Source organism: Gadus morhua, chromosome 5, assembly GCF_902167405.1.
Source record: "Gadus morhua chromosome 5, gadMor3.0, whole genome shotgun sequence".
Taxonomy (NCBI): Eukaryota; Metazoa; Chordata; class Actinopteri; order Gadiformes; family Gadidae; genus Gadus; species Gadus morhua.
This window is the reverse complement of record NC_044052.1, coordinates 3,614,055-3,639,612: the sequence shown is the minus strand read 5'-3', so window position 1 is coordinate 3,639,612 and position 25,558 is coordinate 3,614,055. Positions and strand designations below refer to the sequence as shown.

Sequence of the window (25,558 nt, the reverse complement as noted above, 5' to 3'; positions counted from 1 at the left end):
TCGTTCTTCTCACTCTACAATTCTTCTGTCTGACTTCAGTTCACCACCACAGCGTCTGTCGCCAATTCTCCTTTTCCTCCAAACCATGCGTACGCATGGGTCAGAGTTTGCTTAGGGCTGCGCACATTCTCCCGTCAAGTTAGTTTTTTATAGATCACAACCTTGGCGTGGAAAGTCACGTACGCCAATTTCAGCCCTGTTTTGTGCGTACGCAACGGTTATAAATGAGACCCCAGATCCTTTGAATGTATTTTATTAGGATCTGGACTCGACCAGCACCGGAACACACACACATGTCCACGTACACGTATGTACATCTATATGAAAGGAATGTGTAAAGCGTCGGTCTTACTGCGTGTTGCGGGGGTATGGCCGTGTGGGGGGGGGGGGGGGGGGGGGGGGGGGGGGAGCAGTCTAGCCTAGTGGTGCCCCGTCTTCTGTGAAGAGGTCGGCGAGGTCGGCCACGGTCAGCACGGACGCCTCCGAGTGCTTCATGGCCGCCGCGGCGCTGTGGCTGGACGGGAGGAACACACCCAGAGGGGGACGGCGTTGGCAGCCTTATACGTCTGGTATACAACAGGGGGAGCCTCTGTGGCTACTCTCACAAGTTAAAGTAACATATCGAAAGGAAGATTACAAAGGATTTGCCTGGGTTACAAAATATTTTCTAAACAATGTAGTGGTTTGGAAATTTGATTACAGATAGTAATATAGTATCATTCACCAAATTCAATATGAATAGATACGATTTCAACATGATTAGTGCCTAACTTGTGGGAGTATTCAAAGATATATCGTAGATTAGAAGATCCTCACCTTTTGTCGGCCATCTTCATCATGGCCTGCATTCTCTCTTCGATGGTGGACTTGATGAGGAACCGGTGAACAAACGTGGGCCTGGCGCGTAGAGGAGGGTACAGTGCAATAAGAGCTCACGGCAAAGAGCAAAGGGACTTGGTTACTAACAAACACTGCTAACCAGCGCACAACATGGTCAACAAGGACTGACCAACAGTATTACCCCTTAACATTATTTGTCAATTTATCAAATATGTGAACACCAGGCCCCTTTGATGTCCCCCAGATATCAGTTGACCTCCCTTGGGTTCCTGATGAAGAATTTCAAAAAGTGGCAGTGTGGATCCCTTAAGTTCAGTTTAATGGAGGTGTTAAGGTGGCTGGAGGTCGTTGAACCCACTTGGTCTGGCCGATGCGGTGGACGCGGCCGATCGCCTGCAGCTCGTGGGCGGGGTTTAGGATAGGCTCCACCAATAGGACGTGCGTGGCCTCGATGATGTTGAGGCCATTGGAGCCCGTGTGCAGCGGGAGCAGCAGGATGTTGATCTTCTCCTCGTGCTTGAAGGAGCTCAGGTTCTCCTGGAGACCAGGCACACATGGCAGGAGGTTTAAGAGTCAGCTGTCGGTTAGTGGCGAAATCTTTGCAATCGGCAAAAGAGTTCTGCCCTTGGTTCTCCAAAGAACAAATTTATTTTAAGAGAAAATATAATGCGGTGTATTGGTTCGATTTTTCTAAATGCAGAAATGTTTTATTGTTATTCAAAATAAGTTTCAAAGTTTGTATCATTTTAAATTAATTTAAATTATATATTGTTAGAAATAAATAATAAATAAATCATTTGAAGTTACATTGCGTTCATTTAAATCGTGGGACCCAGATTTGCAGTAGGAAGTGAGCGTCCCTGTTAACCATAAGCCGTCAGGAGTGCACAGTGTCACGTTACCCACCTGGAACTTGTGGATGCCGTTGATCTGGGAGAACTCCATGGTGTTGTCGAACAGGGCCTTGGAGATGATGTCCAGGACACACTGCCACTGGGAGAACAAGAAGAAGAGCATCAGATGGGTCCTACCTGGATTAGATCAGGTCATTGGAAACACTTGGCTATGGTTACCATGGAGAAAACAAGGCATTTGGCCCCAGGGTCGGTCAGTTGGATCTTCTTGAGGGTCCTCACAACCGCTTCTACTTTGGTAGAATGGCTCCCCTAGAGAGAGAAACAGGTAGAGAGAAAGAAAGAGAAAGACAGAGAAAGAGAGAATGAGAGCGATATCGAGAGCGAGAAGAGACAGAGACAAAGACATAGAGACTATTAACATTTAACAACTTCCAATTCAAATTTTCACAATATTTAGAAATACAAGGGATTTGAAGCTAGACAGATTAATTTGGTTTTAAAATATATTAAAAAAGAATGACAAGCCCTGCATTATTGAAATCCTACAGATAGACACATTTATGATTAACCCACGGGTCAGTTAAAAAAAAGATTCAAACATTAATCTCGTACCAGCAAGAAAGACTAAAACACAACACAACCCCAAAGGAATGTCATCAAATTCAAGGAAGTCTTTCAACCGAGCCACTCCTTAAAACCGTTAACTAGCTCGGGGGACTCCTTCCCCAGAGCCCAGGGGCCCCTTCCTGGGGCCTCGTTAGTCCAGGGTCAGGGCTGGGGAACATCTGTCCTTGACTGACCTTGACGGGGATGTCCTGGTTGCGGCTGGAGGCCTCGCAGGTGAACACGTAGGAGATCTCGGCGTGCGCCGTGGTCTGCCGGCAGATGGCGCACTTGATGGCGCGGCGCCGCGAGCCCACGCTGTACTGCTCCACGATGATGGAGATGCACTCGTTGCAGAAGCAGTGGCCGCACGTCAGCACCGCCCACTGGGGCCGCGCGGGGAGGCAAAACAAACACACTGTTACAGAGAAACGTTGGCTAAATGCAACAACTGGACCGTTAAGGGAATAGTTAGCTAACCAACACCAACAGACTGTTACAGACAATACACAACTAACCAACGCCGCTAAAGAGAAAGGCTAGACAAACACAACCATGGCACCATTACAGAGAATAGTCAGGCAAACACAACTAACACACCGTTACAGAGAATAGTTAGCCAAACACAACTAACACACCGTTACAGAGAATAGTTAGCCAAACACAACTAACACACCGTTACAGAGAATAGTTAGCCAAACACAACTAACACACCGTTACAGAGAATAGTTAGCCAAACACAACTAACACACCGTTACAGAGAATAGTTAGCCAAACACAACTAACACACCGTTAGACAATAGTTAGCTTTTACAACTAACACACCGTTACAGAGAAAGGTTGGACAAACAAACACACAAACAACTTTACAGAAAAGTTAACCAGTTACCAATAGTGGTTATTCTTAAGATAGGTTAGGTTTGAGATTTCTAGGACAGAATAAGCATATGCAATATAGGCACTTGAGTGCGATACAACACACCATTCTGAGATTCTGATTTTGTCCAATTTATCATACAATGAACACCCCCATATAAGCTGGTCCATTCTATCTCCAGGAGTATTGTATTGAGGTATTAGGTGAGCTAACCATATTGGATAAATCTGTTGTAGAATAGGTGGAATCGGCATCAGACAAATTGCAGCACATTCAAGTCTTAAATTGTTAAAAAAAAAAAGAAAACGGGTTTGTTCTATGAGTTATGTGGAGTGAATGGATGCATTACCTCCTACTCACCTCTTGTCCCAGGGGCCGTGCGCAGATCGGACATGGTTCAGGGTTGAGACCCCCGGTCTCCTTGTCCTGGGACTGGAAGACGAGACATAATGAAACCAAGTCAAGTTTATGGAGTAACTGTGCCAGAAAGTGACCCTGTGGCCGCAAGCAGTACTGCATTATGGTATTCCATTGATTGGGCTTTAATTGTCTCTTTGTTGCTCTGCAAAATGGGTGAATAGGGATCTTTACAAATTATAAGACACCAAATACGGGGAGGGACATACAGCCGAACGTCCTGCATTTGGTGCAGGACATTCAGTTTCTGCACTCACATGCAGTCCACTGAATTTTTGATGCATGTTGTTAAAAATCTATGAAACTGACGTTGGTAGTCTTGGGCATCTTCTAAGAGGCTTGATATGAATCTGAGGGATTATCAATATTAGGATTATGGCATAAAAAGGGACAGAAGTCAAAGACGCTGACACCAGGCATGGACGAAGTGTGGACCTGTGTTCATTGAGGGACGGAGCACACCTTCTCCAGGTTGTTGAGGTAGAGGAGCTGGCCCAGCTTCTTGTGGAGCTGGGACTGGGCCAGTGCACGGTCGTTCACCAGCTTCGCTCGGTTCGTCTCCACCTGAAACCAAAGGTGAAACCTCGTATTAACACCATCGGGATTCACCAAATACATTTAATCTTATATCGCCTCCAAACAAAAAAAGCAAATCTCAGGAAATGTGGCATTGATGATTGATTGATTCCCTCAGACACCAGTTATTTATAGTTATTTCACAATCTCCACATATTCAACGTCCCCACACCGTAACGAATGAACGCTTTCGGTTTTGCCTGATCCACACAACACAGAGAACCTCCATTAGCCGTGCAAAACACACTCTGTGCTGCGGATGCATAAATTACACCCGAGAGAATGAAACTGTGCATAAATAATTCACAACCTCCCTGCAAAGGAAGGGTAAAGTGACGACTCAGACATCAGCTGTATGGAGTGAAAGCTTCAGCAACATAAAGCACTGGGCAAATCCTTTTGTGCATATTGGTGGAGAAGCATGCTGTTGTATACCATGTTGTATGTGTTATTCTAGAATGCCTAAAGACTACGACAGTTTGGAGAGTCAGACTCAAAGGACCTAAAGGTCCTGAGACACTGGATCACTGTTCCGGACGGGCTCTCTATAAGAGTAATAAATCATAATCATAAGCCTGTCGGTGGGGCAAAAGTCATAAATTCATAAAAAAATTTGAGAATGTATTGTTCTCTCTCTCTCTCCATATTCATCTCTCACCCTGTCTCTTTCTCAGTCTCTCTCTCTGTCTCTCTCTCAGTGCCTCTCGGTCTCTGCTTCCCTCTTTCAGTGTCTCTTTCTCTCTCTCCCCCTCTCTTTCGCAGTGTCTCTCTCCCAGCCTCTCTCTCTCCCCCCCCTCTCTTTCGCAGTGTCTCTCTCTCTCAGCCTCTCTTTCACAGTATCTCTCTCCCAGCCTCTCTCTCTCACCCCCCCCCCCCCCTCTTTCGCAGTGTCTTTCTCTCAGCCTCTCTCTCCCCCCCTCTCTATCGCAGTGTCTTTCTCTCAGCCTCTCTCTCCCCCCCTCTCTTTCCCAGTGTCTCTCTCTCAGCCTCTTTCTCCCCCTCTCTTTCACAGGGTCTCTCTCCCAGCCTCTCTCTCCCCCCCTCTCTTTCGCAGTGTCTCTTTCCCAGCCTCTCTCTCTCTCTCTCCCCCCCTCTCTTTCGCAGTGTCTCTCTCTCTCTCTCCCCCCCTCTTTCACAGTGTCTCTCTCAGCCTCTCTCTCCCCCCCTCTTTCCAAGTGTCTCTCTCCCAGCCTCTCTCTCTCTCTCCCCCCCTCTCTTTCACAGTGTCTCTCTCAGCCTCTCTCTCCCCCCCTCTCTTTCACAGTGTCTCTCTCTCAGCCTCTCTCTCTCCCCCTCTCGTTCCCAGTGTCCCTCTCTCAGCCTCTCTCACCTCGTGTGGTTCTATGATGTGGAGGACCTTGGGTTTGGGCTCTTCGGGGAGCCGTACGCGGAGCCGCTCCGTGGCCATGCCCAGCTCGTCGATGGCCGACACGTTGTTCCGCAGAACCATCCAGTACTCATGCAGAACCTGGAGACGGACCGTGGATTACACTACAGTATCAGAAATAGATCCACTACGGTATCAGAAATAGATCCACTATAGATTCGGAAATAGATCCACTACAGATTCAGAAAGATTACACTATAGATTCAGAAATAAATCTACTATCGATTCAAAAAGATGACACTATCGATTCAGAAATAGATCCAATAGATTCAGAAGAGACCCACTATCGATTAAAAAAGGATACTCTATCGATTCAGAAATAGATCCAATATAGATTCAAAAGAGATCCACTATCAATTCAGAAAAATGTCACTATAGATGCAGAAAAAGGATCTACGGTAGTATAGATTCAGAAAGATTACACTATATATTCAGAAATAGAGTCCAGAACTGAATCAAAAATAGATTAGACAAAATACTCGTTAAGAAGCAAGAAGTCCTATTTCCAATGCCGAAAATAGACCTTCTGAATTTCATCAAGAAGGAGGAATGCACACCTTGTATTCCTTCTTCCAGTTCTCAAACAGCTCCATGAAGGCGTTCCCCTCCTCCACCAGCAGGGGGTCCATGCGCCGGGCCTTGGCGAAGGTGAGCACCGCCTTCAGGGTGCGCTCTGTCTCGCTGGCGGCCCACAGGCCCCGGCTGGTGGTGGGGAGCCGGTCGTCCACCAAACCCTCCTCATCCTCGATCATCTCCTCGAAGAAGGCCTTCTGACCTTTGACCCTGTTGGAGGGGAGCGGTGACGGCGTCGGTCGGTGAGCGGATTGGGATTGGAGCCGTGTTTTTTTATTCAGAATTTTGAATTTTGGAGACTAATCTTCTTACGTGTGAGAGAACAGCTTGGATTCATAGTTTGTGAATAGCTCGTCGGCTTTGCAGAAGACACAACTGCAGAGAGGAATAGAATGAATACAAAATCATACACCCTGGATATTTGCTCTCATCAAATTAAATCTTTGCTACTGTATCACTCCACGCTCGTACTTGTTGAGTGGCAGGCGTACGGGCCTCAGGTGACAAATGGTGGCCTCTTCTATGACGTCCTTGGAGGCGGGACCTTCCAGCTTCTTCACAGCCTCCTGCACCGTCTTCTGTGACCTCATCAGCTCGTCTGTCTGCGTGCACAGAATCAGCTGCAGGCCACGCCCATCCCGGAACCTCAACACATAGGATAAAGGGTTTATGACCCGCAGTTCAGGCATGTACACATACAGTGTGTAAAGTGGAGATAAATGCGCACTCCCTCACTCACTCCCTCAGTCTCTATTTTGTTTTTCTATACCTCTGTCTATATCCGTCTGTCTTACTCTACCTGTCTCTCTCTGTACCCATTTCTCTCAACCCGTCCCTCTCTATATACCCAAATATACATCTCTCCACCCAGTTCTCAGTCTTTCTCTGTTCTTTCTCTCTCCCTCAAATCTGCTATGATCCCAACTGTATAAAAATACCAAAACAACAGGGTACAAAATGTCCACCCTCACTTGTCGGCCATGGTGAACTTGTTGGGCTGCTGCTTGTAGCTGCTGGAGAGCTCGTTGTGGACCCGAGACACCAGGTCCTCGTCTATGGAGTTCTGGATCGCATTCTGGAGGACGTCCATCCACCACGGGGAGCGCAGGTTCACCTTCAAAATAAAAGACATCATTTCGACATTGAAACAAACAACCAAAATGAACTAAAATAAGCACCTACTTTTTCTTTCTTCCTAATGGATGATAGCATTTTAACCCAAACATACTTAATTGATTCTCGTAAAGGTTTACATCATTAACATAAAATCACACACATTCCATAATGTTATTAAAATAACAAGCTTTTAAAAAAGACGAAGATAATATTTCTCTAAAAGCCAGCCGTTTGACTCCACCATTTTGAAATGCAGCGTAAAAAAAAAAAAAAGACTCATACACACAAAATCTCACATCAATAACACTCCAATTTAGCCCAAATTTGGCGTGTTGCAATGTAAAGCCGTCCCACCTTGCGTTTGAGCTCGCTGACTTTGTGCAGCACAGGCCGGAGGGCCTGCTGCGCGTCCGAAACCTCAGCGTTGTATTTGGTCATGTAGTGCTGCCGGAGATGCTCTGCCTGTACACATTTAGATTTCCAACAATCCATAATAAATTACAATGTTACTGTGTGTTATTGATGTCAGGAATAGGGATATGAGTAAGGGAGTTCTATGAATAAAATGACCTCTTCACTCAGGCGGTCGTCTCTGAGAGTAGGAGGTATCCCAGCATGCTTTGCACTCAGCAGTTCCATCAGATTGTGGGTGGCGTGGAGCCTCTGAGCGGTGAGAGAAGTGAGCAGACACAGGTCATTTATTTCTTACAATCACATCGTCCAGTGTTCATCCTCTTTTTGCTGTGTCGAGGAGTGTCATAGGTGTTTAATTCGAACGCAGAGAAAGACTAGGATATTGGAAAAACAGAAGGTACATACTTTTTGTGACTCACAACGGAAGGGTAGCAGAACGCAAAAAAAGTTTTTTTTCTCTTTTCTTAACTTAAAGATCCTTTAATTTGATAAAAAACAAAACAACCTCCATCTAATCCAAGCCTCTTAGTCCTTCATTGGCATAACCTTTGATATGTAAAACCAGGCGGCCGGGAGAGGGTACCTGCAAGGAGTCTGTTTTCAGCCGATCTTTGTGTTCCTCTGACGAACGCAACACTTCTCTGTACATCTCCACCGCCTCCGCAAACTCATCTGCACAATAACACACAGTCTCATTAGGGCCTTCGTCCCCCATGCGCAACACTTATATAAGAGGAGAAGATTTAAGACCAAACACCTCGTGGTCCTCAAGAACACGGCTATAGGGGCCACTTGAAACACCCCAGTTCAAGCGTGGTGGGGGAGCTGAAAGGAGAGTGTGTGTGTTTGTGTGTGAGAGGGGCTGGGGATAGGGTATGAGATCATGGAGGCTGCTTTGTGTGCGTCTGTGTGCGTGCCTGTGTCTGTGTGAGAAGGGAGTTTCCGTGGGAAAGTGTGATTCAGGAGGACTGTCCTGAGCGGGTTTTGGGGTCGGTGGTGTGTACCACTGATAATGCGTGTGTACGCCTCTGATAATGTGTGTGTGTGTGTGTGTGTGTATACCTCTGATAATGTGTGTGTACCTCTTATGATGTGTGAGTGAGTGAGTGAGTGAGTGAGTGAGTGAGTGAGTGAGTGAGTGAGTGAGTGAGTGAGTGAGTGAGTGAGTGAGTGAGTGAGTGAGTGAGTGAGTGAGTGAGTGAGTTAGTGAGTGTGTGTGCCTCTAATGTATGTGTGTGAGTGTGTGTGTGTGTACCTCGGATGATATGAATGCCCGCCAGCCCGTTGAAAGCACACACCAACTGTCGGTGAGCCTCCTCACACTCCACTCGACACTTCTTCTGCAGGGACTTTAGGAGCTCCTCCATCGTCATGGTGCTGGACAAACACACGCACACACACACTGTATTGCAATCAAGATGATTAGATAAACGCCATGTCCCCTGGCTGAGTACCCAGGAAAAGCCAGCTAGCGTCCTGATACTCTGAGGCAGCACATTAGCCAACGCAGCTGCCGCACAACCACACAACAGTTCTCTTTTCTTCGAGAAGCTTCCCGGTCAGCATTTATTACCATGACAATAAAATAGAATGGTCCTTTTGGTACGATCAATGTTTATCCTCATAAACAACATCCACCTACATCTGCATTTTAATTATCTCCTCAAGGATCCTTTTAAACTGTATGGTACGGTCAATGTATTTATTCATAAATCTGCTTTTAATATTTATTAATATTTCCAATAAACATTCACTTATATCGATAAGTACTTATTGATACAAGTAAATCTGGGAATAAACCCAGTATGTGAAGTAAAAATCAATAATTTCAGTGTTCACATCCTCATCATTCATCATTTTTTTTTATTTTTTTTTTCTAATTTTAAAGATAAAACTGTTGTTTCAGAAAACCTTGTTTCAGGATGAATCTATAAAATGCAATACAGCACAAATATATTTATATATTTCTTAAGTAACTTTAATTGTGTAAAGCAATGTGTATAGCTTTCCATCTGCAATTTTTAAATACCCTGTGCAGTGAGTGAACACAGAGGATTGTGGGTATTTTTGCTTGTTAAGGGTCCAGCGATGCATCCTTGAAACTTCTCGGAATTCTCAAACACAAAGACGTGAAAAGGGCGCGAATTTCAGAGTGTTCTCAACATTGGAACAGTGCTTGGGGGCGTTCGATGCCGTGGCGTCTTCAAAAGGGCGGCAGTGGAGCATTCTTCCTTCACATAAGATCAAAGATGCAAAGATGGCTGCTACAGTACCTCTTCTGCAGGGGAAGGAACTCCCCACGGACGGCCTGCGGGTGGCAGCAGGCCTGCCGGAGCCTCAGCAGCGGGTAGAGGATGGTGGTGACCGTGCGGCGGTCCAGGCTGCCCAGCTTCAGGCTCCAGTCAGAGATCTTGCGGAGCTGCGCCAGGGCGTCCTGGGAGCAGACCTCGTGCTGCCGGTGGTAGAAGTGGCCCTCCACGGGGGAGAAGCGCAGCCAGTGCACCTCCTCCGTCTGTGGGGGGATCTGGATCTGGTGGGGGGGTCACATGGTCAACAGAGCTGAAGACCACCATCGTTTACCAGATACTGGCCCCTTCGTAAATCTTTAGCTTCACAATTAATAATACATTTAAATAACAGAAAGAACAATCTGCCTTGTAGCAGAGTTAGTAGATTAGTTCCAATATGATATATGTAGACCACTCTCTTGTGTATCTAGAACTAGTACAATTTGTTGACAACTCACATACCTGGTCAATAACGTCCTTTTTAGCCGATCGCCATAACAGTTGAGCGATCACGCTGTACAGGGGCTCCGTGTTGCCGCGGAGATAGGGGCGGTACAACAGATGGTCCCACCAGTGTTTCACCCAGTAGGGGTCGACGCCGAGGAAAAGCACGAGACCGTAGAGATCTTTAAGACAACAAAAAATGTAAACAACAACAACAACAACAAAAAGTTTAAAGGGTATCCAAACTTAAATATCTAACCACAGCAACAGCCAAACCTATGGTTGAACACGGGTTATTGCAACTGCGCAAATAAGGTCCACAATTAGTAACATCCCCAATGCGGTTGTTGGTTTGACGAGTGACATTCTCACCGATGACTAATACTAGACCATTATTCAAGTCCTCAAAGCTATTGAGTGCTGTGTTCTTTTTTGAAAAAGTCTGCCGAGTCAGGATCGCTTTAACTCACTTTATTTGGTAAAGGTTTGGACTAGTCTCTATGAAGCAAAAGGAGGGGAATTGTATTACGCTGCGTGGAGATACACTTAGTAGGGCATCAGATAGATGCATTACCTGGAGCGTTCTGCCGCCTGGGCTATGTGTTGTGACTTTAATACTGGGCAGGCGTGGACTCAGTTATGTGCTCTGATTGGCTAAGCATGGTGCTGAACTCCCGCCCCCTGGATACCCGTATGGCCTTGAGCGTCTGGGTCTCTCGAACATCTTGACCGCTCGTATCTCTAGAATTGACACATGATGATGGCCCCCTGTATGAGCTGGACACCTCCCTAGGCTCAGGATCCCTCCTTAGCGTGAGAAAGAAGCCTCTTTAATAGGCAAGGGCATATGTGGCCTGTTTGTATGAATGTGTGAATTATGTTACATGAGAGACGTTATATTTTCATGGCGGTAACTGTTACTTACCCTCTAAGCCTCTCTGGACTGGAGTTCCACTGACACACCAGCGGTTGACCGATGCAAGACGCAACGCCATTTCTGCTGCCTAGCGAATCACAAGACGTGGCGGTGAGCACATTAGCATTGGAAGGTGGCTATGAGGTAAAGGCTGTAGCCAAAGCAATGGAAGAACAATCGGAGAAGAAACAATCACGGCAACCGCTTTAAATTTGCATTAGCATAACGGCTGTGAATCTGATGCCAGTAAAAAAAGAAAAGGAGAGTTTATGGCAGTTAAAAAATATAAAAGACTCACTTAAAGAAATATTAAAGACAAGAAAACTTTTACAACATTGGTAGTTATATTCCCTAATAGTGAAATAGTAATAATATTAATTTCTCAACATCAGAAGGACAATACAACTCAAACAAACACACAAAGTGAAACAGTGAAATGACTCCTCCCACGACCCCCCCTCACTTTGGCGGTGGTACATTCCACTGTCTGGGCCTCGTCCAGGCAGATGCGCCACCACTCCACGGCCACCAGGGGGCTGGGCACGGCCATGTAGCGCTTCTGGTTGCGGAAGCGCCGACCGTCCTTGCTGTTGCTGTGTGGGATGTCCACGTAGTTGAGCTCCGAGCGCAGCACGTCGTAGGTGGTGATGACCACGTCCTGCTCCGCCAGCATGCGGGGTTGGATGAAGCCGTGCCGCTTCACGCCATGATACACCTGAGAAGAAGGTCAGAAATAACAACAAAGGTTCAAAAAGTTGGCTGACCAATGGAAATAAAAATACTACAAAAGCAAAGACTTGGACACAGGATCAATAATTATAAATGTATTATTTATACACTTATGTTTGTCTGACCTGTAATGCTCTTAAGATATAAAGACAACATATAAAGCTAGAAACTGCATCTCCTGAAGTAAATGCGTATGCAAGTGCAAAATTAGGTTGGAAATATGTTTTAGTAAAGCCAGATAGTTTACATAAAGAAATGTTAAATGGTTTAAATCTAGTGAAGGGATATGAACCGATTCTAAATTGAGTCAACAATGTAAAATTGCACACCATTCAAATAATGTAAAATGGTTGGAAACAAATAAAGTGAAGAGTTAAACAAATAGCTAAAGTGATAAAGTTTTAATACATTTGAGATAAACTACTGAGCTGTTAAAGCTGAAAAAGTTTGAAATTGTTTAATCAAGTCAGTGTGTGTGTGGTGTGGTGTGGGGGACTTGCTAAATGTTTGAACGAAGGGTACCGGCTAGTAACCTTATATCAGAGAATGTGTCAGAGAATCACCCCATTGACTTCCATTGTAAAAAATAATATTTAAAAAGTAGATCATCTTAAAAAAATCTAATTTTTTAAGAAGGACAATAGTTGAGAGCCGCACGCACCCAATAAAAAACAGAGATCCGGATATTCAAAAAGCATGATCATGCTTTAACCTCTAGAGGACAGCCAACTCAAATTAGAACACTGGCATGTGCATGCACATTTTAAAATAAATCAGAAACCAAAACACAGATCTATATAACAAGCCTCAACTGTTCCTCAAACTGCTCCTCTCACCAGCACTCGCAGCGAGGAGGAGCTGATGTGGCGCTTGATTTCCTCCACCCACTGGTGGCAGATTGAGCTGGGGGAGATGATGAGGGTTGCGCCGGTGGGGACGGGCGTCATGGCGACCAGGCAGTGGGGGCAGTAGAAGGGCGTGGTCTCCCGGCTCTCCTCCTTGTAGTTGACGCACTGGGCGTGCTGCCACAGCTGGCAGTTCATACACTGCACCCGGGCCTTGTAGTCCACGAGCCCCAGCTCGCCGCAGATGCACTCGAAGCGGTATGCTGGCGTGTTGAACGGCGTGAGGGAAGCCCGGGTCGCAGGCGTCTCCACCTGTGGGACGGGGCGTGTGCGTTCCTCCTGCAGATAGCCGGTTTCTCCCCGGGTCGCCACTTTGCGTCCGTCGCGCTGAGGCGACGTTACCCGTGTTTCATCCACCGCCATCTGAGAGGATAGCAATGCCTGGGAGCTGTCCACGAGTGGGCCGTCGTCTGACTGTTCGGCGCGCTCCAGCCGCGGCGTGGCGTCCTCGGACCACTGGGGTTCCGGGTCTTCTCCCGGGGACGCCGGCGAGACGTAGTCCACCTTCTCCTCCGCTCGCCGCTGGGAGGTCCTCCTGGGCGGGGCATCTTTGTTTTTGGAAGGCTGACCAAAGAAATACCATGAGAGAAGAGACAGAAGGACACAGGTGAGCCAGGGTAGGGTAGTAGCTAGGGTGTTCAAGTCCCAACATACACAGACCAAACCTGTAGGCATACTGGAGCGAGAAGACGCCCTATCCAATAAGTGCTCCTTAATGATACATCTGCATTCACTTCAAGTAGGAGGATAAAAGTGTCCACTCAATAATAAAAAGTGAATAAATAGCCACTTTAGGAAACCAGCAAAGTTGGACTGAAATTGAGACTTACAGACTTAGTCGGCGTGGCAACCGTGGTTTTCTTCTCCTTGTACTTCTTCCCCAGCCGGAAGGATCCGGCTAGGCCGCGACCCTTGACCCTGTCCACCAGGCCTTCGTCGATCAGCTTGACCAGCGCTCGCCGTATGTGGTTGCGGTTCTTCAGGAGGTCGTAGCCGTACGTGGAGCGGACGTAGGTGAAGATGCCGTTGGTCGACGCCCCCTTGCCAGAGCGCATTTCCTTGATGGCGGTGAGCAGCATAACGCGCACAGCTGACGGATAGAACGCCGAGGTCAAAGGTCAAATCAAGTGACTAATGGCCTGTATCCAAACTATAGTTGGAGTACATGTCAAATGCCTACAGTGACATACTGTGATGAGAAATCATCGTTATTGTCGTTTTCATCTGCAGCACTGCATTCATAGGTTTGTCATCTTTATACAAGGTTTCTAGATATTTTATATTTTTTTACCCTTCAGCTAAAATCAACCAGCACCCAGAGTCTACTACACTATCCTGCCAACTATTTGAGGTCTAGTTTTTGTCAGATTTTAGCCTGGTGCCTTAGCTTATACCACTATATAGAAGAGTGGAAGAGATACACATAAAGAACAGCCATGGTTATCAAGATGGATTGATCCAGTTACTTACTGGGGTAGGAGATCCTGACTTTTGGTAGAGCTTCTGATTTGCAGTGGATGACTTCCTCCTTCTCCAGCTGTGGTGGAGGTACGAAGTAATTCACAGACTTCCCCTAATAAAACACATAGATGGGAAATCAATATACAGTTGCATATCAATATACATAAATGACATGAATTCATTAAGCATTTAAAAATAAGAACAAAAAATAATAGTATTCATTATTTCTTCAAAATAAAAAGTGACAAAATATATATATATATATATATATATATATACATAATTTCAAGACTAAGTAAACCCAGATTTGGCAGGACAACTTCTACCTTTCGAGGAGTTGGGACAAGAATTTTTTGAGACCCAAACCAAACTGTTTTTTAACTGTGACATCAAAAGGAGGTTTTCGGGCAGCAGAGAGAGGTGAGTGAGTGTGTGTTCTGGAGGGTCTCTCACCAGGGGTAGGGTGAGGGTGTCGGGCTCCAGGCCCTGCCGGCTGTGGGACAGGATCAGGGCCAGGACCTCCACGGTCTTCCCCAGGCCCATCTCGTCTGCCAGGATCCCCCCCGGCCACTGAGGCCCCGCCAGCGGGAACTCCCGCATCAGACTGTGGACAGAGAGACGCACGGTCATTCAGAGTGTCATTATGAAGTTGACTGTAACGGAGGACCCCATTTGGGTCCGGGGATAAGTTGGGCACCTCTATCAAAATTTCATAGATGCATTAAAAAAGACAATTACATAACTTTTGAAACATGATTTTCTTTTACTGGTACTTTTTATGAAAATGTCTTGACTTTCTAAAACATACTTTGCTTGAAACTTTCCAAAAAATAAACAGATAATCCATTTAATCATAGCTAGCTTTAATCGAAATGAACACATCATGAATCATGATACACATAACAATGCTCAAAGCAAGTTTTGAAGCCTATCGTGTGTTTGACATATGGAATACCTAGCCAGTTATTCCATAAATGATGTCATTGAATAGACGATGTTGGACTCACCAGCCAGTGAAGGGGTTGTAGTACAATTTCTTCCCGCACAAAGTGACCACCTCACGCCAGAGAAAGTGTAGCGATGGTTCTGTGGAGAAAGTGTGAGATGAATCCAGATAATGAAAACCATGAGCACTTTTTAATCAGAAGTTCGAGGATATGATGTTGGCCTTGTATAAATGGGTCTGTTGAATGGCCGCGGGTTACGGTGTCTGCTAGCGCCTAGGGGGCTCCGTAGCTCCGTACCTCCCGGCCTGCAGGACACTACCTTTGGGGGAGCTGAGCCTGTATCGCTCCCTCCTCAGCATCCAGTTGACAGCCTGGCTCTGATAGGGTCTCAGCACGGGGATGAGGGCCGTGTGCTGGACGTCGTACAGGGGCTTCTGGTCTCCCCGCTGCTGCTCCTGGCGCAGGTGGAGGTGCCTGACGCAGTCGTAGAGCTCCTCCACGTTCTGACGCTCCAGGTCGGTGTCGCAGTCCACCTCCTCCGTCTCCACCACCTCTGAAGAAAGAGAGAGAAACCAAAAGAGAGAGAATTAAAGAAAGAGAGAAAGGAGAGAAAGAGAGAAGGAGAAGGAGGGGGAAAGAGAGAAAGGAGAAAAAGGGAGAAAGAGAGAGAGTTAAGAGTGGGGGTGTTGTTGACCTCAAGAGTGTAAGCCAAACACTGGCCTGCTTATTGGCAACGATTGTGCAGGAATGGTGGAAATGGGGGAGTAATTTGTCGGGTATTTGCGGTTTCTTACCTGGTATAATGAAGTCATAGAAATGCTCCATTAGCTTTTGCATTAGCTGGTTAGCCTTCTTTAGCCTAGAATTCCCCTCGCCCAGGAACTCTGGCTTGCTTATCCCCGCCTCCAGCAGGTATATCCCCACCTACAGTGTCAAACAGTTGGTCAAGTGGCAAAGATAGAAATACTTTACACACAACAAAAATATAAACAGACAACTTGGTTGATAGTAGACACCCAACCATCTTCTGGACACCTGTAAAGACTTTACTGACTGTGTCCAAGGGATGTGTAAACATTCTTCTCTGGCCAGACGTGTCATTATCAGCATACAACAGTTAAATTGAAGATGATGCTTCTATTCTATTTATTTTATTCTATTGTTTAATTATTTTATGACATTATATCGTTATTTTCTTTAACATCATCAATACATATTTATGTATCCAGTGTGTGACCTAGAGTCCTGCTCATTGACAACCATTGTAGCGGTTTGTATTCTGAGGTGAATGTACCTGGATGGCCTCTCCTTTGGTTTGGTGACAGAGCTGTACCACCCCTCTCTTCTGCAGCCACTCGATGTCCTCCAGCTGGACACTACCAAGGCTGTGCTCTTGGGTACACACAATCTCCCCCTCCTGCTCCTCCTCCTCTGGGGCTTTCCCCGGCTCCCCAGAGCTCTCCTCGTGGCTCGAGTAACGGAGAAACACCCGCTGTCCTGTCCTGCGCAGGGTAAACGCTCCGTGCTGCCGGTCAGGATCAAGGACCCTAGCAGGTTTGAGGCTGAACTCGCCTATCAGCGACTTCCAGGCGGGAGCCAGCGTCGAAGTAGGAAGCACCGAGAGCGACAGAGAGTCCGACAATAAAGCGACCGTTGCATCCGAGGACGTCCCATGGAGCTCCTCCTCTCCCTCCCCTCGTTCTGGGGCAGATCCGCCGGGGGTAAGGAGAGCGCACACTGGGGGTGCTGGTGTTGCTGAGCAGCTTGGCATCGGGTCGTCCGTCTGGAGGACTTCACCTTCCCTCTGGCGATCCTCAAGCATGTTCCAGTTTAGCTTCTTCTTGGCCTCGTCGTCCACCCTGACCGGGGGAGCGCGTTTTCTCCTGCTGCTCATTCTGAAATACTACAAGATAATAATGAGAACATGAATGTCAGCTAGTACACATTTAGTATATTCAGTTAAATCGTACAGGTTGTAAAAAGTTCGTGAATATGGTGTATGGATGTTTTTTAAGGTTTCAGTCTTATGTGGGTTACAGCAATTGAGCAAAATATAAATGTCCAGAATGGGGGCTATGCTGTGCTGACGCCCAGCCTTTTTTAGTTGTCCACTTTGGTCAGTGCTGGATGACAGTTAATATTACATTCAACAATTGCAAGCGCAATAACAACGTTAAGGTATTCTCTTAGGCTATAACTCGTTAAGTGAAAACACATGTTATCCTAGAAGATAAAGTTGTAGTGATCTGCCATGTAACAAATAACGCAACTATTATACTAATGTATTATGTACTTTGAGCAGAGCAGTATGGGCTCAAAGCGACCCATCGCTGGAACAAAAACACAATCGAAGCTCCGTACCTCTGTGCGTCTTCAACCACACACTCTCGGAAGAATCAGCCGTCCGTTTATAAGCAAATATTCAGTAATTCCTGCAGAAACTGCAGACCTGCAGCATCCTACTCGGAGTGTTTTTGTACGCCATTTTTAAAAAGCGGAAGTGACGCAGTGGTCCAGAGACGTTTCTTTCTTTGCAGCATGAAGATTCATAATATCATCCGGAAGCGCACACAGCTTTTGGCCGTGATGTTATGGGACTCTAAATCGACGCCACTTCGACCTGGGCGGGACTTTACGTCCTACGTCACTCGCTATGGGTCACTCGCTGGGAGTGCATGTGTGCGCGTAGCCGTTTGTCTCAGGGATCTGTGCACGAACGGTTGTGTCGAACGCGATGGGGGGTGTGTGACATTCCTACAGTCTGTGATGATAGGCTATATTTCTAAAAATGACTTACTATTACTAGCGATTAACATGACGAAACAACACGAACTAAGCTAACATTATATTTCTACAAATGACTTACTATTACTAGCGATTAACATGACGAAACAACACAAACTAAGCTAACATTAGACTATAAAGCAAACACTTTTGGCGGGTAAAGGGGAAACTGACTTCAAAAAGTCAACACTGTCAATGGTGAAATTGTCCAGATCATTAGATTAACATTAATCTTTACTCTTTTTCTCGAACATCTTATAGATCCACCCTGGGTACCGTCGTATTTTAAAATAATAAATACAAGCAATGGATACATTTCTGGATTTGTCCAGACTCAAAAAGAATTGGAGAGTCTGCTGGAGGTCCACTCAAGGGCCACACTGACATCGTTTGTCAAATGGTAGGTGTAAGACCAGAGTGTGATGTATGAAGGAAAAGGCATTTGATGGATGGTTTGTGTTGTGTTTATGTTTTTTTTAATTCCATTAACATTGAGAAGAACAAATAAGCAAATATTCATTCTAATAAATAATAATGTAGCCGAAGTTTGGGTAATTATAAAAGCCCCTTTCATATTATCCTACTGTAGGTCTGAACACATAAAAGATGGCACCAAAGAGAGGCATCTATGGCAGGTGGAGGATTTCAATGAAGACACCCCTCTATGTGTATAGAAAAGAATGGTCCTTGCTTGTCAGCATGGCAAAGCTCGACAGAAAAAAGAAAAGGTACATTGGTAAACAGTATAGTAAACAAACCCTCCTGTCTGGACCCTCAAATCAGAGAAACTTTGGTCTGTGGGTCCTGTAGACTTATAATTGAACACCCCTGATCTAAAGTAACACACACTCACACACCCCTGTTACTTTAGATCAGCGGTGTTCAATTATAAGTCTACAGGGTCCACCGACCAAAGTTTCTCTGATTCGAGGGTCCAGACAGGCACAGGTCAACTGTTCAAATTACATGAAAAACAGAATTACATAACATTTTGTGGATTTAATAATTTTTTGCTGCAATGTCTTCAGTTTTAATGGATGTCTAATAGGTGCAGGACTATGCAAAATCTACACCTGACTTGTCTTGCACTTGTACAACTTGAAAACCGACATTGTATTGAAAATCTCATTATTTATCTTGTCTAGGAGAAACGTTCAGCAGAGCATGTATACACAAAAAAACGTTTTCATGTCCAAAATGGGAAGAAGTTGGACTGCCCAGCTAAACTTTTCATTCGGCATGTGCTGAGGTAAGCTTTTTTCAACCGCTCTGTCTCCTTTGCAGGAGAAATCCAGTGTGAATCGATCAATAGTGAAAGTGATCTGATTGATCAATATTGTCAATCAGACCATGGGGTAGATTAATTTTGTTTGTTTTGCTTTTTAGATATGACTCATTCAGTGTGAGAGGGGATGCCACAAAATCCCATAAAGAAGACGCTATGAGAAATCTTAAGATAGCACTTCAAAACTCAGAAAACCCACCAACCTCTACATTCATTCATCTAAAAATTCCTCTATTGGAAGTTCACAATCATACAATTGGAGCAGGATCCTGTTTTTCAAGACCAATCCATCCAAAACTAAAAAATCAAAGTCAGGAGATGGTCAGACAAGGGATAACTAATATAGCTTTCGTGAAGAGAGCCTTGAAGCAGTATGTGCTAAATGACTTGTGTGGAGAGGAGATCCTGGATGGAGGAGGGGAGAGGATGCTAGATGGAGGTGGAGGAGAGATGATGCTAGATGGAGGAGGGGAGAGGATGCTGGATGGAGGATGAGGAGAGAGGATCCTGAATGGAGGAGGGGAGAGGATGCTGGATGGAGGATGCAGAGGAGAAATCATGGTAGACAGATTAAGGATCAAATCGGCACAGGTTGCAATGAGAGAAAAACTGAAGAAGTTAACGGATGACTCGTATTTGTGTGATGATTTGGAGACTTTACAAAAAATGACTGTAGCTCTGGACAATATGACACAAACAATTGAACAACTGTGCAAGAGAGAGAATGGACTGATTCTTAATAAACTGGATGACATTGTTATATTGAAAAAACATGATCTTAGGGCACTGCCAGTTCGAAAGCACAAATCAAAACTGTCCAGAAAACGAAAATGGACCCAAGGTACAGTATGTTATGTTTTTGCTTATAATAATTGCTTATAATATTTGTTAAAATGCAAACATGTCAAAACGGCAACGATTCTGTTCTCCACCATACCTGCCCCCTGCATGCTTAATACTTGCCTTCCACTCCAGGGTTCCTTCTGCTCATTATAATTTACTGTCCTCTTTTACATGTTTTATTTGTACAGCTCCCTTGTCGCCCCTAATCGAACATTGCGAGGAGGAGACACTGGGCCACAGCTCTTCTGCTGTCCTGCACCCAAAATCCTGAGGATGCCATGGAGCTCGGCAAAAAAATCCCTAGCTAACCCTAAATATTTATATTAAACCATTTTGCAACAGGCAACTGTGTGTTGGTGTGTCTTATTGCTTCCCACGTCTGCGTCTGCATCTTTCCCACTCCTGGCTAATAGTTTCAGCTTTTGTACTGTATATCAGAAATGATCACCCTGTACCACACTGCTGACTTGATGATTTGTGAGCACTCACGCATTTCTCTAGGTATCTTAAGTTTCCTACTGGAGTCATCCAAACTTTGGACTTTGTGTTATTGTAAGAAATATTGTGTTGCAAAAACTAGAAATTGTAAAGACAGTGATGTGTGTACATTGTGCGAGTATCCGTCACTCGCGATGTGTGTGCAGTCCAAAATGAGAGAAAAAAACCTTGCATAGCTTGGGAATCGAACCCCCAATCAGCAGTCTTTAAACGTTGGTCGTTGGTAACTGTAAACAAAGAGATCGCATTTTTTTTAACTGCTAACTAACAAACGGATTTATGCGTTCACTGAACAAAAATTATGGAAATAAAAGACCACTTTTCCATCAGAAAAATCAACAGAACCGTTATTATCAACCCATAGACGCTATCATCAGAACCGTTATTACCAACCCATCTGCTGCACTGACATCACTCCCACTAACCTTGATGTCATTGATTTCCCCATCTCTGACCACAAAGCTGTACTTTTTGAAATTCATACCCAACTACACAAAACCAAGGAACAACGGACCATCTTCTTCAGAAACATCAAACTTATCAACACCACAGACCTCTCCACCATGATCAGCTCCTACCCCAACCCTCCCCCAGCTTCCTCCCTGACTGACCTGGTGACTCTCTACAATAACTGCCTCTCCTCCTCCCTCACCAACCTGCCCCCCCTGAAAACCCGCTCAGTCTCATTCACCCACACTGCTCCCTGGTTCACTCCTCATCTGCGCCAGCTCAAAGCCACTGGTCGTCGACTGGAGCGACTCTACAATAAGACTCAACTAACTGTACACCGCCAAATGTATTCGGACCACCTCCATCACTACAAGAATGCCCTCACCACTGCCAAAACCTCATACTACTCCAACCTCATCAACACTGGTACAGGCAACAGCAGAGTCCTCTTCTCAACAGTCAGCCACTTACTTCAGCCTCCTAAATCTCTCCCTCCAGACATTTCCACCACCCAATGCACTGCGTTCCTTGACTTCTTCAGCTCTAAAATCAACACCATTCACCAACAACTGGCCTCATCTTGCACCCCCTCTGATGACCCACCCTGGATGATCACCTGTGGCCAACCTCTCATCAGCTCCCTCTATGACTTCACCCTAGTAACAGAACAGACCGTTTCAGAACTCATCCGCAAAGCCAAAACCACCACCTGTCAGCTCGATCCTCTTCCCACCTCCCTTGTCAAAGCATGTCTTCCGTCCATCTCCCCCATGATCACCAACATAATTAACTCCTCCCTCACTACTGGTACTCTACCCCCCACACTCAAGCTGGCTGCCATCACTCCCATCCTAAAAAAACCTGGTGCTGACCCAACTGACCTTAACCATTACCGGCCCATCTCCAATCTCCCTTTCATCTCCAAAACACTTGAAAGGGTGGTTGCCGCACAACTACAGTCCCACCTCGACACTAACAATCTCCACGAACCGTTCCAATCTGGCTTCCGTCCAAAACACAGCACTGAAACAGCCCTAGTCAAAATCACCAACGACCTCCTCCTTGCAGCCGACTCTGGATTACTCACCATTCTCATCCTCCTCGATCTCAGCGCAGCATTCGACACCATCTCCCACCATCTGCTCCTGGACCGCCTAGCTGGTATTGGGATCACTGGTGCTGCACTCTCCTGGTTTACATCCTACCTCACCGGCCGTCAACAATTTGTTCAACTAAGCAACCACAAGTCTGGGTGTTCAGGTGTCTCACTGGGCGTCCCCCAGGGGTCAGTCTTGGGTCCACTCCTCTTCACCACTTAGCTCCTCCCGCTGGGCACACTCCTCCGTCACCATGGGGTCCATTTTCATTGCTACGCTGACGACACACAGGTCTACATCTCCACCAAACCCACCGCTGCCATCCCCCCCACCTCCCTCATCACGTGCCTGGAAGAGATCCGGAGCTGGTTGAGCAGGAACTTCCTGAAACTCAATGGAAACAAGACCGAGGCCCTGCTCATCGGATCCAAATCCACCCTCACTAAATCACAACACACCCCAGCTCCACTAATAATTATCGATGGATTCCCAGTACCCTTCTCCTCCAAAGTCAAGAGCCTCGGCGTCATCCTGGACAACACCCTCTCATTCGCACCCCATATTCACAACATCACCCGGACTGCATTCTTCCACCTCCGCAACATCGCCAGACTCCGCCCATCACTGACCCAATCCAGCGCTGAAATCCTATTTCACTCATTTGACTCATGTCACATCACGCATAGACTACTGCAACGCCCTCCTCACCGGACTCCCCACCAAACTTATCAACAGACTGCAGATCATTCAGAACTCAGCCGCCCGGATCATCACCCGCACCAAATCATCTGACCACATCACCCCTGTCCTCATTCAACTTCACTGGCTCCCAGTACACTACCACATCCAATACAAAACCCTACTCCTCACCTACAAAGCTCTCCACAACCTAGCCCCCAGTTATCTCTGCGACCTCCTCCAAGAATACACTCCCTCCCGCTCCCTCCGCTCAACCTCTGCTGGACTACTATGTATCCCCACATCACGACTCACTTCAATGGGTGCCCGGTCATTCAGCTGTTCAGCACCCAGGCTCTGGAACTCCCTCCCCCCACACATAAAACAGTCAGACACCATTTCAACCTTCAAGTCACAACTCAAAACTCACTTGTTCAAACTCGCACACAACGTCTAACTGATCAATGTTTTGATTGTTTTTGTTTTATTTATTTCTTTTTGCTTATGTTTATTTATTTATTTATTTTTTTCCACAATGTCTTGCTTTTTAAAAAAATGTATGATGACTATATGCTCTGTAAGGTGACCTTGGGTGTCTTGAAAGGCGCCTCTAAATTAAATGTATTATTATTATTATAGACGCTAAAAGCGAAAACCTTTCTCACATGCACACCCATCGCGAGTGACGGCTATGCGCACACATGCACACCCATAGCGAGTGACGTAGGACGTAAAGTCCCGGTAAGTCCCGCCCAGGTCGAAGTGGCGTCGATTTAGAGAGTCCCGTGATGTTATGCGAAGTCACACCCTTTTCGAAAAATATGAACGGGTTTCAATGGAGAGAAAGTAAATATCTTCTGGTCCCAGTCTTTATATGCCCCGGATTACACATATGTTGTTTTTGGATTTAAACGATATTTTTTCATGTCAAGAGTTTGACCGTTTTTTGTGCAATTTTTCAGTTAAAGGCTGTAGAGAAAACACAACGAGAAAGACTGCACGTCTCGTATTTGACGTCACGCAACCTGCGACTGGCGTGGACAAGACCGACAATCTCCCCATGCAATCTCCCCATCGGCATAACTGAAACTCTCCACATGCCCCAATTTATAATGGTTTTCACCTCTTTGTGAAGTGGAGCAGAGAGATCGCCATGTCTGTACCGGAGTTCCAAGTGCGGGCGATGACGTATATCATTCGCGTCGAGAGCAGCGAATTCATGGCAAAGCGGCCTAAAAAAAAAACCTAACATCCAACTTCTTTGCGCATTTTTTAAGTTTTCTTTGCATGAAAAATTATCATTAAAATCCACAAACAACATATGTGTTATCCAAGGAATAGAAAAATTGGGACCAGAAGATAATTACTTTCTCTCCATTGAAACCCATTCATATTTTTCGATCTCATAGGTCCCATGGGCTCTACCGGAAAGGGCGTGACTTCGCCACTATAAAGCACAGGATGATTGATACTCTAGTCTCAAACACGGAAGTATTAGATTTTCATTTATATTCTGAATCTGCATCAGTGCTCCCGACAGGTCCACCCAGTGGTGTAGTCTACGTGATACGCAGGTATACGCCGTATACCCACTAGGAACGCACCAGGATTTGCGTATACCCACTTAAAAATATGCACGGATACGTATCAATCGTCTTGTGACAGATCTTTCACTTCTGTTTATTTTTCGCAAATATCGGTTGGGTATAACTGCAATAAAATACTTTAAGCAGGGGAAGTTATCTCCTACATTCACACATTCATTAAATTCCCCCTGCGCACTCGCGCTCTGCCCTGTCTCTGTTACGAAGCGCGAAGCTGCCCCTGCATCTCTGCACGTTGGCTGGCCGAGCCCCTCCTTCTCGCGTGTGTGTGTGTGTGTGTGTGTGTGTGTGTGTGTGTGTGTGTGTGTGTGTGTGTGTCCACCTTATCGATGGCGTCATTGGCGTGCCCGTTCTACCAGTCCGGTAAGAAGCCCAGATAGAAGCTACAATTCACCAGCAAGACCTTTAATTTCTTATGCGCAGAAAGTAGGTCCTTTATGCACAGAAAGTAGGTGTTGGACGCCGTACACCATGGACCGTTTTATTTGCGCTGCCTGCAACACCCGAATTATTTGAAGGGTTGTCGTATGAGATAAATACTGACTAAAATGCTATTGGCTGCCTTCTTATACAGTCAATTCATTTGTCTTTACTGGGGCCATTCTGTAAAAACTTTACCCGGGGGGGGGGGGGGGTGTGTGTGTGTGTGTGTGTGTGTGTGTGTGTGTGGACATTTAGCAAGCTTACATTTGGTCAACCTTTACCTCGCGGCGTGCGTGTTATAATTCTGTTTTGTGTTTTCCAACATCAGCTAAACTAAACGAAGCCATCTCTCCTCTGGATTGGCTCCTGGGTAACTGGGAATCAGTCGAGCCCGGAAAGGGGTCCTTCCCTAGCCTGAAAGAATTCCGCTACACGGAGGACCTTCACTTTGCCCAAATGGGAGAGCCCATCATCAGCTTTATGTGCGTGCGTTTTGTGGTCAATCAAAAACAATGAAGTACTGCTTTTTCATAGGTGTCAATTTAG

The 25,558-nt window shown here is 45.8% G+C and overlaps 1 protein-coding gene and 1 long non-coding RNA gene across 3 annotated transcripts; one reads left to right on the top strand and one right to left on the bottom strand.

The window, feature by feature from the left end:
• Positions 1-392: 392 nt before the first annotated feature.
• shprh (SNF2 histone linker PHD RING helicase) lies at positions 393-17,926 on the bottom strand. 2 transcript variants are annotated; one of them, XM_030355891.1, is made up of 30 exons: positions 17,712-17,926; positions 16,645-17,253; positions 16,145-16,274; positions 15,670-15,903; positions 15,411-15,489; positions 14,857-15,007; positions 14,413-14,515; positions 13,773-14,032; positions 12,874-13,506; positions 11,772-12,023; positions 11,318-11,396; positions 10,411-10,574; positions 9,934-10,190; positions 8,916-9,037; positions 8,244-8,332; positions 7,817-7,909; positions 7,601-7,708; positions 7,102-7,244; positions 6,602-6,775; positions 6,443-6,505; positions 6,115-6,340; positions 5,501-5,638; positions 4,057-4,158; positions 3,538-3,609; positions 2,498-2,686; positions 1,914-2,006; positions 1,747-1,833; positions 1,199-1,377; positions 817-897; positions 393-514 (listed from the first exon to the last, which is right to left on the bottom strand). In XM_030355891.1, exons 2-30 carry the CDS (start codon positions 17,242-17,244, stop codon positions 415-417), a joined length of 5,001 nt encoding a protein of 1,666 aa, XP_030211751.1. In that variant the 5' UTR covers positions 17,245-17,253; positions 17,712-17,926; the 3' UTR covers positions 393-414. The 2 variants fall into 2 exon arrangements, with proteins under 2 accessions (XP_030211751.1, XP_030211753.1); XM_030355893.1 differs by lacking the exons at positions 393-514; positions 817-897; positions 1,199-1,377; positions 1,747-1,833; positions 1,914-2,006 and having other exon boundaries at positions 3,527-3,609.
• LOC115543540 (uncharacterized) lies at positions 17,907-20,605 on the top strand. Its single transcript, XR_003976711.1, has 6 exons — positions 17,907-18,091; positions 18,396-18,534; positions 18,724-18,862; positions 19,280-19,383; positions 19,521-20,260; positions 20,451-20,605. It is a non-coding gene; the product is annotated as an uncharacterized LOC115543540 (long non-coding RNA).
• The last annotated feature ends 4,953 nt before the right edge of the window (positions 20,606-25,558 follow it).

Coding starts and splice junctions, on each gene's coding strand:
- shprh (XM_030355891.1), bottom strand. CDS start 17,244: ATGAGCAGCAGGAGAAAACGCGCTCCCCCGGTCAGGGTGGACGACGAG. Junction 12,024..12,873: donor CCTCCTCGCTGCGAGTGCTG/GTGAGAGGAGCA, acceptor CCTTCTTCTCAG/GTGTATCATGGCGTGAAGCG. Junction 9,038..9,933: donor TTCCTTCCCCTGCAGAAGAG/GTACTGTAGCAG, acceptor GTGTTTGTCCAG/CACCATGACGATGGAGGAGC.